The 19,156-nt window shown below is 41.6% G+C and overlaps 1 protein-coding gene across 1 annotated transcript in view; it reads right to left on the bottom strand.

Moving 5' to 3' along the window:
* Positions 1-19,156, bottom strand: part of chn2 (chimerin 2) — a 347,736-nt gene that overhangs the window by 115,038 nt on the left and 213,542 nt on the right. Inside the window, exon 6 of the mRNA XM_048521130.2 lies at positions 7,672-7,957. Within this exon, the coding sequence (XP_048377087.1) occupies positions 7,672-7,957 (286 nt within the window). The remainder of the gene's footprint in view (positions 1-7,671; positions 7,958-19,156) is intronic.

The following is a 19,156-nucleotide window of genomic DNA, read 5'->3' as shown; positions in this document are numbered from 1 at the left end:
GTGGCTAGCACTTAAAGAATTAATTGAGGGTGTACTATAAATATGTGTTACATAATATACAAGGCAGAAAAACATGACAAGGATAGCAAGTCAACCATTGATAACAAAGGAAATTAAAGATTGTATTGGGTCAAATGAGGAGGTTCATAAAATTGCCAAGAAATGTTAAAAGCGTACAGATTTTAGGATTCAGTAAAGGAGGACAAAGGAGCTAAGATAGAAAGAATAGAATATGAATGAACTTGAGTATTGCTGAAATAATATGTACTTGGTTGAAACTTTTCATCTTGTGCTCATCAGAATGTGTCATAAGAATAGCAAATACAAAGGAAAGTTAACATTTATACTGCACGGGAGAAGAGTGCTGGTTGGTTGGCAATTGACATTGGTAGGGATATTACCATGAAGAACATACTTATTAATGCTGGTAAGCAGTTAATTGCCAGAGACAGGTCAATAAGATATTCTGCCACTGCGACAGTAGTATAATCACCAGATTAGTAAATCAGAGAGCCAGGCTGAATCTCAGCAGATAACACGGTGTGAAGCTGGATGAACACAGCAGGCCAAGCAGCATGAGAGGAGCAGGGAAGTTTGACGTTTCAGGTCGAGACCCTTCTGAAGAATGGTCTCAACTTGAAACGTCAAAATTTCCTGCTCCTCTCATGCTGCTTGGCCTGCTGTGTTCATCCAGCTTCACACCGTGTTATCTCAGATTCTCCACGATCGGCAGTTCCTACTATCTCTGATACTCAGCAGACATGGCTTTAAGTTCCATCATGGTAGATGATGAAATCTGAATCAATGAAAACCTGGAATTAAGAGCTAGTCTAACAGTAACCACGGTCAATTTTTTAAAAAACTCATTTTGTTCATTTGGCGAAAAGAATACTGACTTCATAACTTGGCGTGGCCTACTTTTGATTCCAGACCCATAACAATTTGGCTGACTGTTAACTGTCTTGTAAAATGGCACAAGCAAACCAGTGACAATTAGGGATGGGCAACAAATGTTGGCCCAGCCAGTAATGCCCACATTCCATGAAGAAATTTAAAAAAGACACGTGAGATAATGTGATAGACAAAATGCAGTGGCGGTCTGATGCCAGCTAAGTAGGCTGTAAATCCCAAAGACTATCAGGTTGTATCAAACATTGCATTCCTCCATTATTTGCAATGCTTGAAAACACATAATATCCAATATTTCTTATGATTCTGCAACTGGACAACATTTATTTGATAATCTTGAGAGTGTGAAGACTTCACTGACAACTAATTTAGGATAATAATTTAGGGCTTGATGTGTCCTGGTAGCTACATCTATTAATACAAAATTTACAGACAGAAAGAACATGTATGTGCATTGCGCCTGTTTAAAAATCAACAAAATAGGTAACAGACATTCACTGGTTCAATTCTCAGGGCAATGTCCTTCCCAATCAGGGTCAACCTGATCAATTTAAAAACCTGGCAGTTAGCTCTCAGTCACGATTAATAGATACATTCTCCATGCCAGCACCTTGACTAACTTCCATTTACCAACCAATCAGCTGGATCCTCTCATGTAGTACAAATATGGGTCTCCCCCTTGGACTGCCCCTTGCCCCCGGGCAAGCTAATGGGGCTAAAGGTAGACAAGTCTCCTGGCCCTGATGAAAGGCATCCCAGGGTACGAAAAGAGGTGATTGGGGAAATAGCAAATGCACTAGTAATTATTTATCAAAATTCACTAGACTCTGGAGTGGTTCCTGCAGACTGGAAAACAGCCAATGTGACGCTACTGTTTAAAAAAGGAAGTAGACAAAAAGCAGGTAATTATAGGCCAGTTAGCTTAACTTCGGTAGTGGGGAAAATGCTTGAATCTATCATTAAGGAAGAAACAGAAAGACATTTAGATATAAATTGTCCCACTGGGAACACCCAGCATGGGTTCATGAAGGGTAGGTCATGTCTAACTAATTTGTTGGAATTTTTTGAGGATATTACTTGCATGGTGGACAATGGGGAACCGCTGGATGTAGTTTAAGTTTATCTGGATTTCCAGAAGGCATTTGACAAGGTGCCACACCAAAGGCTGCTACATAAGATATTATGGTATTATAGGTAATGTATTGGCATGAATAGAGGATTGGTTGACTAGTAGAAAGCAAAGAGGAGGGGTAAATGGGTGTTTTTTATCTGGTTGGCAGTTAGTGTCTAGTGGCATGACTCAGGGATCAGTGTTGGGACCGCAATTGTTTACACTTCACATAGATGATTTGGACTAACTGTGGTGTGTCAAAATTTGCAGATGACAGCAAGGTGAGTGGTAGAGTAAAGTGTGCAGAAGACACTGAAGGTCTGCAGAGGGATATAGATAGTCTAAGTGCGTAAGCAAAGGTCTGGCAGATGGAGTACAATGTTAATAAGTGTGAGGTCATCTATTCTGGTTAGGAATAACAGCAAAATGGACTATGTTTTAAATGGTAAAAAATTGAAGCACGTTGCTGTGCAGAGAGACTTGGGTGTCCTTGTGCATGAATCGCTAAAAGCAAGATTGCAGGTACAGCAGGTAATTAAAAAGGCAAATGAAATTTTGTCTGTCACTGCTAGAGGGATGGAGTTTAAAAACAGGGGAGGCTATGCTGCAGCTGTATAGGGTCCTGGTGAGGCCACACCTGGAGTACTGTGTGCAGTTTTGGTATCCTGACTCGAGAAGAGATATATTAGCACTGGAAGGGGTGCAGAGGAGATTCACTCGGTTGATTCCAGAGTTGAGAGGGTTGGATTACAAAGACATACTGAATAGACTGGGATTATACTCATTGGAATTCAGAAGAATGAGGGAAGATCTTACAGAAACATACAAAATTATGAAGGGAATAGAATAAGTGGAGGCGGGGAGGTTGTTTCCATGAGCAGGTGAATCTATGACTAGAGGGCTTCACCTCAAAACAAAGGGAAGCAGATGTAGGACTGAGGTCAGGAGAAACTTCTTCACCGAAAGAGCTGTGAATCTGTGGAATTCCCTGCCCAGTGAAGTGGTTGAAGCTCCCTTGCTGATTGTGTTCAAGGCAAGGCTAGATAAATTTTTGAACAGTGAAGAAATTAAAGATTATGGTGAGTGGGCGAGTAAGTGGAGCTGAGTCTCAAAAAGATCAGCCATGATCTTATTAAATGGTGGGGCAGGCTCGAAGGGGCAAATGGGCTATTCCAGCTCCTAGATCTTATGTTCTTATGATTTGGTATTCTGGCAAAATAACCAGATGAGTGCATCACGAAAACTTCCAACTAAATGTGTCCCCTTTTTTTTAAGCAATATTGAAATTAGTTTCAGTTAGAATCATGCAGCATGGAACAGACCATTTGGTCCAATTTGTTCATGCTAACCAGTGATCCTAAGATGAATAGTCCCATTTGCCTGCCTTTGACAGATATTCCTCCAAACCTTTCCTATTCACGTACCTGTCCAAATGTCTTTTAAATGTTGTAACTGTACCTCCCTCTACCACTTCCTCTGACAGTTTATTCCATACACGCACTATTCGCTGCATGAAAAAATTTCTCCTCAGGTTCCTTTTAAATCATTTCCCTCTCACCTTACTCGAAAAGCAGTATTGGAGAAATGAGAGGGAATGAAAGTTCACAAATCTTCGAGACTTAAAGAAGAACACCTCAGAGTTCAAACATGATACTGTACAGATAAAGGATACATTGCTGGCCATCCTTAAAAATTCTACAGGTTCTGGACTGCTATCTGTACTTTCTGCTCCCAGTAAAGTCGAGGATATAGTATGCTTCATTAACTGCTGTCTACACACTTGTCTTGCCACATAATGTTCTACGCAGATACAGAGTCCAATCCCTGCACTCCTCTGTTCTCGTTGGAATTCTATCCCTTATTTTATAACACCTTCCATGTTCTTCCTACTAAAATACATCACCTCACACTTCTATGCACTGAACTTCACCCACCCCTCAACCAAACTATCTATGAGCTTTACAGATTATACACTGTTTCCTCAGTTTATATAGTTTTCAAGTTTTGTACCATTGACAAATTATGAAATTGTCTCCTGCACACCAGGAGTTAGATTATTAATGTACATATCAGCAATAACAAGAGTCCCAATAGCAAACCACAGGGGAGCCTCTCCACAAACCTTCCTCCAACTTGAAAAATATCCATTGACCACAACTGTTTCTTATAGCTTGGCCAAATTTTTGTCCACCTTATCACTGTCCCTTTTATTCCACGAACTATAGCTTTTCACACAAGTCTATTATGTGGCATTGTATCAAATACTGGATGTACAACTCATCAAAAGTATTGCTTTCATTGACCCTGTTACCTCTTCAAAAAACGCCGAGTTAAATTTAATTTCCCCTTTAGATATCCATGCTTATCCTGTTAAATCAACCCACCTTTTTCCATTGTCCATTTCCATAGTCTACCCAATACTTCTTCCTTAACAATTTTAAGCATTTCTAGTGACAAAGTATCTGTCTCCATGGTCTGGAGAATGTCAACCTCCTTGATTCCTTTAGTGCTCAACGCTTCTATGTCCCCTCTATGGTCCCTAATTAGCCCTACTCCTCTGTTTAGCACTACAACAGAAAACAGGCCATATGAATAAACAAGCAATTCTTAGGTTGGCAGGCACGAGTAATGGGGTCCATAAAGATAAATACCTCCATCCCAACTATTCGCAACATAAATCCATGATTTGGATAAGGGAACCAAAAGTAGGATTTCCAAATTTGTTCATGATTCAAAATGAGTTAAGTTGTTATGCATTATGAGCAAAGAAACAAGAACATGGAAGATGTAACATAATACAGATGTGTGAAGTTATCCAGTTTAACGGGAGGAATGGGGTGCTGACTACTTTTTATATAGTGAGGAATTGCCAAATGTTGCTGTTCAAAAGGACCTTGCTGGATTTGTTCATCATCGTTTAAACCTAAGCCCTTCATTGTAAGGGGATTTGATTTTAGGAGTAAAGATGCCTTGCTTCAATTATATGTAACAGTGTTGAAACTATACCAGGAGTGTTCTGTGTAGTTCTGGTCCACTTTCATGGAAGGAATTTATTTCCCATAGAAATAGTGCAGGGAACTAATTACTACGCTAGCAGGATTGTCCTATTAAGAGAGATTGAGGAAACAGGGTGTGTATTCTCTGAACTTTTGAGAAACAAAGGTAATTAGTTGAAGATTGCAAATGCTTAAACTGTTCGATATGGCAATGCAGAAAGGATGTTTCACATGTCTGGGGTTGGAGTGGAATACAACGAGACAAAAGAGTCTCAGAACAAGGGACAAGCCATTTAAAACTGGAAATAAGGAGGAATTTGGTCACTCACACATTGGGTATCTTTGGAGTGAGTATCACAGAGGGATGTGGTAAAACCTGAATACGTTCAAGTTAGAGATCAAAGGAATTCTACATATTAATGACAGTGAGGCATATGGGGATAGCATGCAAAAATGGCATTAAGATAAATGAACAACCATGACCAAGAATGGTGAAACAGGCCTGCAGAGCAATACTGACAATATACAGTGGTTTCTATCAAAACACAGGAAATTTATCCAGATCCAGAATAAACATCTTTGTATTTGGATTGGTGCTCCGAGTATAACGCTGGTTACAGATAGTCTTGGTCAGAAGGCTGGAGTTATGTGCCTTAAGGAGGAGTATTGTGCAGATTTGGCTTAAGGGTTACATTACAAGGATGGTTACATACACTTGCTTTGTATTCCCTTGATTCTGAATAGCTCAGATGCATAAATAGAGATTTAATGGGTTAAATAAAGTTATTTCCTTTGATGAGGAAACTCAGATCAAGGGGCACAGTTTTAAAGTTAGAACTAGCCCTTTACATTGAAGACATGAAGCATGTTTTTAAACAAAGACTTTTGCAAACCTTGAACTCTTTCTTAATTTTCAATACTGTAATTGACCAACATGGCTTATAAAGTTATCAAGAGACAAGGTGCAAGGAAGGTTAATCTAGTGCTACTAACAGTTTATTGAATAGTTTGATTTGCTGAACACATTCTAAGAAAATGGCATGTGAAAAGGAGGAAAATAAACTGTTGTTTTAGATGCAGCAGGATTGGTGACGTAAAAAATTAATACATCACATGTATCTTTACCAAGGGAGACAGTGCTACCGAGGCTATTGTGGAAGAAAGGGTTCTGTAGTACTGACTTGATTGGCTTAATCTTGCTAAGGAGGTGGTATTGGACACGATGACTATTTAAAGTTTATAAGACACCAGGACCAGGTGAAATGTACTCAAGAATTAGTGAGAAACTTGAAGGTGGAAACTTAGACATTCTGGCCAGAATTTTCTGACCCTCTTTTGATATAAGGGTAGTACCAGAGTATGTGAGAATGACAATATCAACCCTTTGTTCAAAAAGGAATGCAAAGATAAGTCCAACATCTACAACCCAGTCAAACTTGGTAGTGGGGTAGCTTTTAGAAACAATGATTTGGGACAAAATCAGTAGTTGCTTAGGCAAAAACAGAGTAATTGAAGGAAAACAGCATTGACTTGCTAAATGGAAAATCATGTTTTATTAAATTGTTCAAATTTTTTTGATGAGATGAGAGAGACGACTGATGAGGATAATTTATCTGGCGTACATAGACTTCTGAATGCATTAGTCCTCAGTTAACTGCTCAGTTAATTTTTAACAAATCTGACTTTGTTTCAGGTGAGCAAATTTCTGATGATGGCTATTTAGACTTGCTACAGAACTGGAATTATATTTTGCACACAGTTAAACAGTAATGAAAATATGTTCTCTTAGAACAATTAGGAAGCAGATGAACCAACCGAGTCCTGCATTTTTCCAATGTACCAAATACCATCTATTATAACTGGAAGTAAGGTAAAAGTAACGGCATGCAGTGAAATTCTATAATATTGACTTTCTATGCAGCTTGGAGGCAACAAAAATAAAATTCATTAGATTGTTTCCTGGTTTTAGAGGCTCAGTAAAGTGAGTCTGTTCTTCTCTGGAGTTTATCGAATTAGACATGATCAACATGAAACATACAAGCTCCTGAAAGGGCTTGACAGAACAGACATCGAGATAGTTTCTCCTGGCTAAGGAATCTAGAATGCACGGCAGTGTTTCAAGAGAGGATGCTCATTATTAGGACTGAGATGGAGGAAAATTTCTTCATTCAGTGGATCATAAATCTTTGAAAATGTTTTCAAAAGAAGTATAACCATGATTGATCAAAAAATTGTCTCGGTATCTGGCACCTCCATGACAGAGTTTGAGGTGATTTTCTGTCTCACTTTCAACCACATATATATCAGTGTCAGACAACTACAAAGTGTTATTTCATGCATGATTTATTCACTATTAGCAAATGTTTAACGTGACCCTTAAACTGACATTCCCAATAAATAAAGTGAAGATTGAGCAGTGCAGCACAGGTAACATAACAACCTAATTGATATAATGTTGCAAATGCATCTTGTTTTGTAATATAGATGAGGTATTTGTAAAGCAATCACAGAATATTACCCCATGAAATTCAAAACATATGACGTTAATGACATAAAGCAGGGCATAAGTAACAGAATGGAGAAACCATGAAACTGTAAAAATAACACAATGAAATAACCATTGCCATAGCAACAAAAAAAAATGGAAATTCTTACCTTTTCAACTGAACTGTTCTCATCATTCACCAAGGACATCTTCCTACTGTCATGCCTTGCTTTATTCAGTCTTTTTGAAGTTTGTTCTCTCAACAGCGTGGCATATCCTATGTGCTCATAGATGGGATTTGTAGTCATCTTTGAAATATACTCAGATGCTTTAGTTTCTATGTACAGTGTTATCAAACCATCAGTCACTAAATCATGAATCGACTCAAAACGCTTCTCACCAACAAAATGCTTTCCATCATAGAACAACCTATAGTTTAAGGTCTGATATCCAAACCTACAAAGAAAACAAAACGATAATAGTTACAAGCAGTGTCCCCAGCAACTAAATTAAGTTAGAGCATAATTCAAGTAAAATACAGCTACAAATAGAAAATTAGGTGAACATGATGCAAATAATATGTTTGAGAAACATAACATGAGGAATTTACAAAATATTACAAACTTTTTATTGGGGAGATGGGGGGGTTGTTAAGTAAAAAATGTTTTATCTTGCAAAAACATATTTCAATAAACTGAAGTATAAAATAAAAATTAGATCAATGAAGAAATACAAACCAAAATCATATACACTCATTAATTACAAAACATATATAAACGTGTGTATAAATGGAGTCAACTTCCTGGTTTAAATTTAAACAAAGCTTGGCAATTAATGCTCAATCACCAGAAACCTGGTAAATCATCCATGGCCATATCTCTACCAGAGTCTACTTGAAAAACAATCAACTCGACTTTCTCATACAGAATAATTTTTAAAATGTCGATCCCCATTATGTTGGTATTCTTGTGAATGTCCTGAGGAGTATGAGACTAAAGCTTTACCATTTTTTTTTCCCCAGCAATCTTGCACTTTCTTCAGAGTAAATCAATCTGGGCTTCATTAAAACCATAACAAACCAGCCAATCAGGCTTATTGTCACAAGCAGGATTCAGAGCTGATTCACATAGCACACTTCACTACTATATTAGATTTAGATTCCCTACAGTGTGGAAACAAGCCCTTCGGCCCAATAAGTCCACACTGCCCCTTAAAGCATCCCACCCAGACCCATCCCCCTATAACACACACCCCCCTGAACACTACAGGCAATTTAGCATGGCCAGTCCACCTAGCCTACACATCTTTGGACTGTGGGAGGAAGCCGGAGCACCCGGGAGGAATCCCACGCAGACACAGGGAAAATGTGCAAACTCCACAGAGATAGTTACTCGAGGCTGGAATCAAACCCGGGTCCCTGGTGTTATGAGGCTGCAGCGCTAAACACCGAGCCACAGTGCCGCCCTATATTTTAGCTTAAATCTTAAGAATGCCCAAAAACATCAATTATAAATTTCATGTTTGTAAAACAAGGGTCTGGTTTCTTGTCCCATTCCACTAATACCAAGGGTCATACTCCAGTGTCATACTGAGGGATTAGTGTGCTGCTGAGGGTGCTTTTTCAAACTAGATGTTAGAATGAAGCCTGCTGTGGTAATGTAAAAGATTGCATGGCAGCATTTTTTTAAAAAAGAGCAATGGATTTATCCCCAATTTCATGACCTAAACTTATCCCTCAACATCACAGAACTAAATTATTCAGTTATTATCACATTGCTGTTGGAGTTTGCCGTGTGCTAAAATGATTGTTGTATTTTCTACAAAAAGTAATTTGTTGGCTGTGAAATACTTCAAGATGTTCAGCGATCATGAGAACCACAACAGAATACAAGTCTCAGAGATGATGGGAACTGCAGATGCTGGATAATCCGAGATAACAAAGTGTGGAGCTGGATGAACACAGCAGGCCAAGCAGCATCTTAGGAGCACAAAAGCTGACTTTTTGGGCCTAGATCCTTCATCTTTTTCTGATGAAGGGTCTAGGCCCGAAACGTTAGCTTTTGTGCTCTTCAGATGCTGCTTGGCCTGCTGTGTTCATCCAGCTCCACACTTTGTTATCATAGAATACAAGTATTCTGTTTTTGTTCCAAAATGTGGGGGATTTAGCTAGGGCATTGACATTGAATGTCAATGGGCAGATATTAAGACTTTCCTTGGAGATAGTCATGCCTTATGCTTTATTGACACCTAACTTTCCCACCACACATAAGCATGCAGGAATGGATTACTTCATTGCCTAAGAAATAATGAGTGGAGTGGAATAAACTTTGATTTGGTTTATTTTGTCATATGTACTGAGATACGGAGAAAAGTATTGTTTTGCATGCTGACCAGACAAATCATATTTAACTTAAGTACATCAGAGTAATACAACAGAATGCAGAATAGTGTTGCAGCTACAGAGAAGATCAATTCGAAATGAGAGGTTCATTCGTAATTCTAATAACAGTAGGGAAGAAGTTCTTGAATCTGTTGGTACATGTTTTCAAACTTTTGTATCTTCTGTCTGTTGAATGAGGGTGGAAGAGAGTATAACCAGGGAGGGAAGGGTCTTTGATTATGTTGGCTGCTTTCCCGAAGCTGTGGAAGTGTAGAAGGAATCAGTGGAGGAAGGCTGGTTTTTGGAATGCAATGAGTGGTGTTCACTACTCTAATTTCTTGCAGTGTTGGGCACTGCAGTTGCAACACCAAGCTGCAATGCATCTGGATAGAATGCCTTCTATGCTGCATCTATAAAAATTGGTAAGTCATTGTGGACATGCCCAATTTCCTTTGCTCTTCGGAGGAAATAGATATGTTTGTGTGCTTTGACTGTAGCATTGACATAGATGGATCAGGCTCGGTTATTGATGATACTTACGCCTAGGAATTTGAAGCTCTGGACTACCTGCACCACAGCACTGCTGATGTAGACAGCGTTGCGTCCTCCACTCCATTTCCTTAAGTCAATCACCAGTTCCTTCATTTTGCAGACACTGAGGTAGACATTGTTGTCTTTATATCTGGCCACTAAGCTCTCTATCTCCTTCCTGTACTCTGTCATGTCGTTGTTTGAGATCCGACCCACTAGAGGTGTCATTTGCAAATTTGTAAATGGAGTTACAGCTGTATTTGGTGACACCGTTGTGAATGTATAAGGAGCTGAGTACGCAGCCTTACAGGGCACTGGTCTTGAGGATTATCGTGGAGGTGGTGCTGTTGCCAATCCTCATTGTTTGTGGTCTGATTTTCAGGAAGTCAGGATCCAGTTGCAGAGAGAGGGAGGGGGAGAGGGAGGGGAGGGGGAGGGGGAGAGGGAGGGGAGGGGGAGAGGGAGAGGTGGGGGAGGGGGAGAGGTGGGGGAAGGGGGAGAGGTGGGGGAGGGGGAGAGGTGGGGGAGGGGGAGAGGTGGGGGAGGGGGAGAGGTGGGGGACGGGGAGAGGTGGGGGACGGGGAGAGGTGGGGGACGGGGAGAGGTGGGGGACGGGGAGAGGTGGGGGACGGGGAGAGGTGGGGGACGGGGAGAGGTGGGGGACGGGGAGAGGTGGGGGACGGGGAGAGGTGGGGGACGGGGAGAGGTGGGGGACGGGGAGAGGTGGGGGACGGGGAGAGGTGGGGGACGGGGAGAGGTGGGGGACGGGGAGAGGTGGGGGACGGGGAGAGGTGGGGGACGGGGAGAGGTGGGGGACGGGGAGAGGTGGGGGACGGGGAGAGGTGGGGGACGGGGAGGAGGGGGAGAGGGGGAGGAGGGAGCGGGAGGAGCACAGTCCTAGGTCTTGGAGTTTGGAGATACATTTGGTTGGAATCATGGTGCTGAGGGCAGAGCGAGGGTCAATAAATAGGAGTTTGCTGTAGATTTCCTTCTTATCCAGATGTTCCAGAGATAAGTGTAGGGCCAGGGAGATGGCATCTGCTGTGGATCTACTGCCATGGTAGGCACAATGCAGGGGATCAAGGCAACCTGAGGGGTTGGAGTTGATGTATGCCATTACTAACCTCTCAAAACACTTCATTCAATGGCCATCACAGCTACTGGGTGGTCGTTTGATTGATTTTTGACACCAGGATGATATTTGTCTTCTTGAGGCAGGTGAGAACCTCACATCATAGCATGGAGAGCGGACGTGGGTTCGAATCCACACTCGGGCGACTGTCTGTGTGGAGTGTGCATATTCTTGCCGCATCAGCGTGCGTTTCCTCTCTGGTTTCCTCCCACATTTTAAAAATGTGTAGGTTAGGTGGATTGGCCATGCTGAATTGTCCCTAGTGTTCAGGGATGTGTAGATTAGATAGGTTATTGGGGATGGATCTGGGTGGGATGCTCCGAGGGTTGCCGTGGATTGGCTGGGCTGGGCCGAAGGTCCTGTTTCCACACTGTAGGGATTATATGATTCTCTGATCTATGTCTGCAAACCTCCCACCAGCTGATTTGCACAGGATCTGAGTGCACAGTCTGGGTCTCCATCCCAGCCAGTCACTTACTGTGGGTTCACTCTCAAGGCGGCTGATCAGAGGCCTGTGCAGTGACTGTGATACAGGTGCAGCCAAGACGGTCGGGGCAAGTTATATCATTTCACTGACCTTCTGTTCAAAATGAACAAAGAATACATTCAGCTCAATGAGGAGGGTCGCATTGTTGTCAGCAATTCCACTTGACTTTGCTTTGTAACCCATTATATCATGTAAGCCTTGCCATAGTCAATGTGTGTTTGTGCAGTTAGTCTGGGACTCTAGTTTGATACTGTCCCATGGTGTCCCTGAAGGCTTTGCAAAATTTGTATCTAGATTTTCTGCAAAGGTCAGGGTCACCCGACTTAAGCATCTCAGACCTGGACTTCAGTTGGGAGTGGATCTTCCGGTTCATCCATGGTTTAGGTTGGGTGACACTCAGATTAACTTCTTTAGCACACAGTCCTCTACAGACTTACTGATGAAGTCTGTGGCAAAACTGGCACACTCACTTAGGTTGGTCACTGAGTTCTTGAACATGGACCAGTCCACTGACTGGTTTCACAAACAATGGTTTTATTAACCATTGTGAAATCATCAGGAAACAATCCCAAACTGACCTCATCATGGAGGGAATGTCATTCATGGAGATATTACACTGAGGAAGTCCTATAGTGACACATTGCAGTTTAATTGATTGGCCTCCAAAAATCACAACCAACTTTCTTGTGACAGGTATGACTCCAGCCGGTGATGAATTTCCTCCATTTCCTACTATCCTGGGTTTCACCAGAATTCCTTGGCACCACGTCCAAAAAGATACAGTTATAATGTCAAGAACAACTTTCTAGATTCACCATAAGAATTCAGCTCATGTAACATCTGGTCCGAGGTTCTGATGATGTTGGAGCCCAAAACAAGCATGAGGCAGCTGGTTATTGCTGAGGAAAAGCAGGAAAATAACACTTTTTGGCAACTTCTTCCAATATTTTCTGATGACTACAGGCTTTCAAATATTGAAATAATTCTGACAGGGCAGATGGATTTTGCTGTTTCTTGACATGGAGGTGACCAAGTTTATTTTACACCGATATCAACAAACATAGGGATTTAAGAAGGTGACTGAGAATGATCAAAAATGCCATACGTCTGCATAAAGATGATTGCAAATGCCTCAGTTTTATCTGGTTTTATATATGTGGAAGAGGACTTTTGTTAACTCTCCTGGTTAAATGCTTATACATGACTGCACATGAAAGGCTACACTTGTTCTATTAGTCATTGAGATTACAGATCTCCATCTACATCAAGCTGCATTTCTCTTTAATAGGCTCTAATGCTATATTGAATCTTCACTAGGTTAACAGTTCATATTCAAACATGTTAAGTGCTGCTCCAAGCATGCTCTTTTTGTACCCTCATAGGACTAGAGTAAGTCAATAAGCTTCATGCTGACAGGTGTGAGGAATATGATGGACCAAAACGGTTCAGATTATGATCATATATAATACTGCCACCATTAATAGCCCACACCACCATATGAGCTGCCAGATGATCACTTAAGCAATCCCATTTAGCACTCTAGTCCAATAGTTTACACTTTGAAAGTAGAACAGGTCTCAAATGTACTGGGTTGCACATTCCTACCAATGCTTCCATGAACCAGTGAATCTACAGCAGGATGATGTCCTCAAATTGGTTCTCTTATTGCCTAACACAAAACTAGCTCTCAACAACTAGGCCTTTCATGGCTCAAAGTCAATATTAGGAAAGACCACTTGATGCGGGGGCTGAGCGGGTGGTGCTTAGCATTGTCACTGGACTAGCAAGCCAAAGATTCATATAAAGCTCTGGAAACAAGGATTAGAAACCATGACTGAATTTGAACTCATCTTTAAAAGTCTGGAATTAAAAGTCTAATGATGCCATGAAACCATTGTTGACAGCCTAAAAATACATCTCCTTTTCTAATGTCCTTTATAGAAGGAAAATCTGCTATCTTTATCTGGTCTAGCCTATATGTGACTCCAGACTCACAACAATGTGGTTGACTCTGCTCTCTGAAATGGACAACCAAGACATTCAGGTGGACTAAAAAGACAGAAATATAGTTCAGACCACACAGCTTTGACCAAGGCACCAGAAAGAACAGTAATCAGTGTTATCATCCTTGAAAAGTCCTCCTTACTAGCAGTTGGGGCCAGTACTAAAATTTGGACAGCTGTCACAGAGACCTTTCAACCAACAGCCTGACATAGTCACACTCACCGAGATGCACCTTATGTACAAGACACTATCATTACTATCCCTAGGCACATTCAGAAAAGGTGACAGCACAGTGGTAGTCCCACACAACAACATGGAGGATAACCTCAATGTCATGATACGACTTGGTCTTCATGAAAACTGTGCACAATAGATATTACAGAGGTTGATATGCTCATTTTTCATCTGATGGCATGGAACTTGATGGGGTCATTAGTCCATGTTGGTCATTCCCAGAGAAACTCTATGTACCACTGTGCAGATTTTGAATATATCTAGCCATTTAAGCTCATCCATGTGGAACTGTGGGGCTTCAGCTGCAGCAGAACAGAATTCAAATGCAACCCCATGCCCCAGCAAATACCCCACTCCACATAACCATCAAATCACGAGACCAATGTTCAATGAACAGTGCAGAAGACACGCCAGGAACAGCACAAAATGGTCCTAAAAATACGGCATCAGCCTGATGAAGCTACAACAGTGTGTCACACAGCATAAACAACATGCAATCAACAGACTGAAGTAATCCCATAGCTTTAAAAAAAAAACATCTGTAAGTTCCTGCCACATCCAGTCATGAAGAATGGTGGGCAATTAAATAACAGGCAGGAGGACAATGCACCATAGATATCCCTATTCTTAATAGTGTCTGAGTTTGGCACATCCGTGCCAATGACAAGGCTAAATTATGTTCCACAATCTGCAATGAGAAGTGATACATCCCATCCTCCTCCGGGATCTCCAGCAACAGAGATTCTACACTTCAGCCAATTCAATTAACTCCATGCAATATTAAGAAACAAATGAAGACATTGGGTACTGCAAAGGCTATGGACCCTGATAATATTACTGAAGACTTGCATTCCAAAATTTGCCAAACCTCCAGATGAAAAGAGACAGAGGCACCAACTCCGTATCCAGCGTATCATTCTCTGCCACTTCCGCCACCTACAATCCGACCCCACAACAAAAGGGATATTTCCCTCCCCACCCCAATCTGCCTTTCATAGGGGCCATACTCTCCATGAATCCCTCATCTGCACCACACTCCCCACTAGCCCCACCACCCTCGGCATCTTTCCCTGCAACCGCAGGAAGTGCTACATCTGCCCCTACACCTCCCCCCTCACCTCTACTCAAAGCACAAAACAAACCTTCCACATCAGACATGGGGTCACCTGCACATCCGTCAACTTGGTTTATTGCACCTGCTGCTCCCAAAGTGGCCCCCTCTGCATCGGTGAGGCCAAGGAGACTGGCAGACAGTTTTATAGAACATCTGCGCTCTTTACATGACAAACAATAATACCTTCCTGTTACGAAACATTTTAACTCCCCCTCCCACTCCCTAGGTGATGTGTCTATCCTGGGCTTCCTCCAGTGTCACAATGATGCCACTCACAAACTGGAAGAGCAGCACCTCAAATTCCACCTCGGGAGCCTACAGCCCAATGGTCTTAATGTGAATTTTAGCACATTCAAAATCTCCCCACTCCTGGCTTCATCCCATGTCTAACCCTCCCTCTCATCCCCACCCCCTTTACCTGACACAACCTGTCCATCTTCTCTCTCACCTATCTGCCCCTCCGACTTCATTGACCAATCCCCACCACGGCCTACCTGCACTCACCTATCACCGTCCCACCTACCTTCCCTGGCCCCAGCCCCACTCCTCCTCTCTATTTATTTGAGCTCCCTTCCCCCTCCCGCATTTCTAAAGGACAGTCCCCACGCAAAACGTCAACTTTCCTCCTCCTCTGATGCTGCCTGGCCTGTTGTGTCCCTTCAGCTCCACACTTCGTTATCTAAACCCCCAGATAAGTAGTTCCCGTATGATTACAACACTGGCATCTAACTGACAGTGTGAAAACTGCCCAGGTATGTCCTATATAAAAGCAGAACAAATGTAAACTGGCCAATTATCACCTATCAGTCTACTTCTAGTTATCAGTAAAGTGACGGAATGGGGCCTAAATAGTAGTATCAAGCAGAACTTGCTTGGCAATAATCTGATCACTGATGCTCAGTTTGGATTTGCTCAGGATTTGCTTGGATAACTCCTGACGTCACTGCAACTTAGACACAAAAATGCAGAAAAGAACTGTATTCTAGAGACGATTTGAAACTGATTGCCATTGTTATCAAGGTCACATTTGATCAGGCATGGGATTAGAAGACCTTGTGCAACTGGAGTGAACGTGAATCAGTGAAAATCTCTCTGCTGATTGAAGTCATACATGATACAAAATAAATGACTGTCAATATTGGAGGTCAGTCATCTCAGCCCAAGCTCATCACTGCAGAAGTTCCTCAGGGTAGTGGTCCTATGCCCAACCATTTTCAGCTGCTTCAATAACCTTCCTTCCATCATAAGGTCGTAAATGGGGATGCTTAATTTTCAGTACCATGTGTGATTCCACAAATACAAACATATCGAATGCAAATAAGCCCAAATTCAGCAAGATTGGATTGATAAGTAAAATTCATGCCACACAAGTGCTGGGCAATGATCATCTCCAACAAGAAAGATTCTAATTGTCATCCCTCAATATTCAATGCATTAGAATTGCTGAATCCCTAACTACCAATATCCTGGAGGTTACCTTTCACTAGAAACTGTACCAGACTAGCCACATCAATACCACAGCTGTAAAAGCAGGTTAGGGGCTAGGAATCCTGTAGGAGTAATTCAGTTCCCGTCTGAAAAAAACAAATCAGAGTAACAGAATTCTCCCCATTTGCCTGGATGAGTACAACTCCCTCCAGTGAGTACAATTCACATGATGCGCTGCAGAAATTCACCGAGGCTTCTTAGGCAGTTCATCACCATCTTGAGGGCAAATACCGATGGATAATAAACGCGGGCTAAGCCAGTGAAGTCGACATTCCCTAAATGAATAAAAATAAACGAACACTACAGCTCATATCCAGAGTATATTGTATGCCGTCAACATCTCCCACAATTGTTTCAGTGATTGAAAGAGGGAAAACATGATAATAAAGAAAAGGCTATGAATTACTTGTCGACATTTGACCTGAAGTCATGAGATCTTACGGAATCTTTAGTCCATGTTCAAGGACTTTCAGGGCCAATCCTGCAGCCACCCAGACCATCAGTCTTGGCCCTAGGAGTACTAGTCAAATAACATATCATGAAGGTATGTTATTTGAAGGTAGATTAGTTTTAGAACTGACAGGTGTGAGATAAGGATAATGGAACAATTGGTCATAAAAGCTTGCTGCTGAGGGATAATATAAAATATCAAGGATAATGCTCCTGAAGGAAAAGCTAGTTAAAATTGCAAACCTGAAGTCGAAATGGTAAGGAAGGAGAATTAATGAGGCAGTAACATTAATAGCATGAAACTTGCATTTATAAACACCGAGCAATTGATTAGTATATCAACTGCACTGAAGCGGTGCATATTGTGTCAGGGTTTCTTCATACCTGACTGGTTTTGGTATATTTCAGTAAAACTGTTAATTTCAGCCCAGACTTTTTTTTAATTTTTGACTTCTGGACAGATATAGAAACAATTTAAAAGGTTACTGTAGTGCCAGGCTTTACTTCAACAGAATATAACACAAAAGGATGAAAGTTATGCTACAGCTGTGAAGAATTTGGTCAGACCCCTATGTAGTTTATTGCATTCAGTTCAGGTATGGTTCTTCAGGAAGGATATACTGGTCTTTGAGAGGTGCAACATAGATTCACCTGAATGTTACCATGCATAAAAGGATTAAATGCTGAGGAAAAGTGGTTACATTGGGTCAGCTTCAATTTCCTTGAATACTGCAGATAAGGGAGTAATCTAAATGAGATGCACAACTGAAGGACTTCATAGGTTACACATATTATTTCTTCATATGAAAGTATCATAAAAAAGGGTGTGGCCTTAAAATCAAACCTCAGTTTTGAGAGAAGGTGTCAGAAATCACTTCTTTATATGAAGATCGCTAGAAATTTGATATCACCCCCCCAAGAAGTTGTTGCAGCTAGGCATTTAAAATTTTCAACTTAAAGATTGATAGGTTTTGTTAGACATTTATACTTAAGGGTTTTGGAAGCATGCCAGGGAAATAGAATTACGATATCAAATCAGTCATAGTATAGTGGGGATAGGGTTGCTGGGGGGTCTGGGCTGGATGCTTTTCAGAGGCTCGGTGTGGATTCGATGGGCCAAATGACCTGCTTCCACACTGTAGGGATTCTATGATTCTAGTCTAATTGACGGCAGAATAGACTTAAGGAACTGAAGGGCTTGCTGTTATTCACATAATCTTAAAATTTATGAATTATGAACACCCAAAGTGGCTGAACATGCATAAATTTTGTTCAGGGATGACGACTGAGAAGCTGCAAGCATCGTTCATGATACATGGATTCCCAGGAGCAACTGGTCACTGATAAATGGGACTTAAATTTACCAGCAGGGAATTTGAATATTTCCAAAAGTCAAATAGCATTCAGCACACAAGGACAGCTCCATACCATCCGTTGTCCAATGGTCTGGCGGAAAGTGTGGTCCAAACTTTAAAGGCAGGCTTAAAGAAGCAGCCTACAGCGTCAATTGATACTAAACTGTCCCGGCTCCCGTTTTATTATAGGACCACCCCGCGTGCAACAACAGGGATAGTTCCAGCAGAGTTGCTGAGATTCTGCACCAGGTCAAACCTGATATTTCCAGACCTGGGGGCGCAAGGAGAGGGGTGAAAGGGCAGCTGGAGCGCCAATGCTGTCTACATACTTCCTCTGAACCAAACAGACAATTTAATTTGGGAGACAAAATTTGGCGCCAGAACCATGGAAACAGCCTGTATCAGAGCAAGGCGAGGTCAATGAGAGGTCAGGTCCAATGACATACAAAGTTCAAGGAGGTGAGGCAGTCATGAACAAAT

This window comes from Stegostoma tigrinum, chromosome 2 (genome assembly GCF_030684315.1).
Source record: "Stegostoma tigrinum isolate sSteTig4 chromosome 2, sSteTig4.hap1, whole genome shotgun sequence".
NCBI classification, from domain to species: Eukaryota; Metazoa; Chordata; class Chondrichthyes; order Orectolobiformes; family Stegostomatidae; genus Stegostoma; species Stegostoma tigrinum.
Note: the sequence above shows the minus strand (reverse complement) of the source record. Positions and strands in the feature narration are given on the sequence as shown.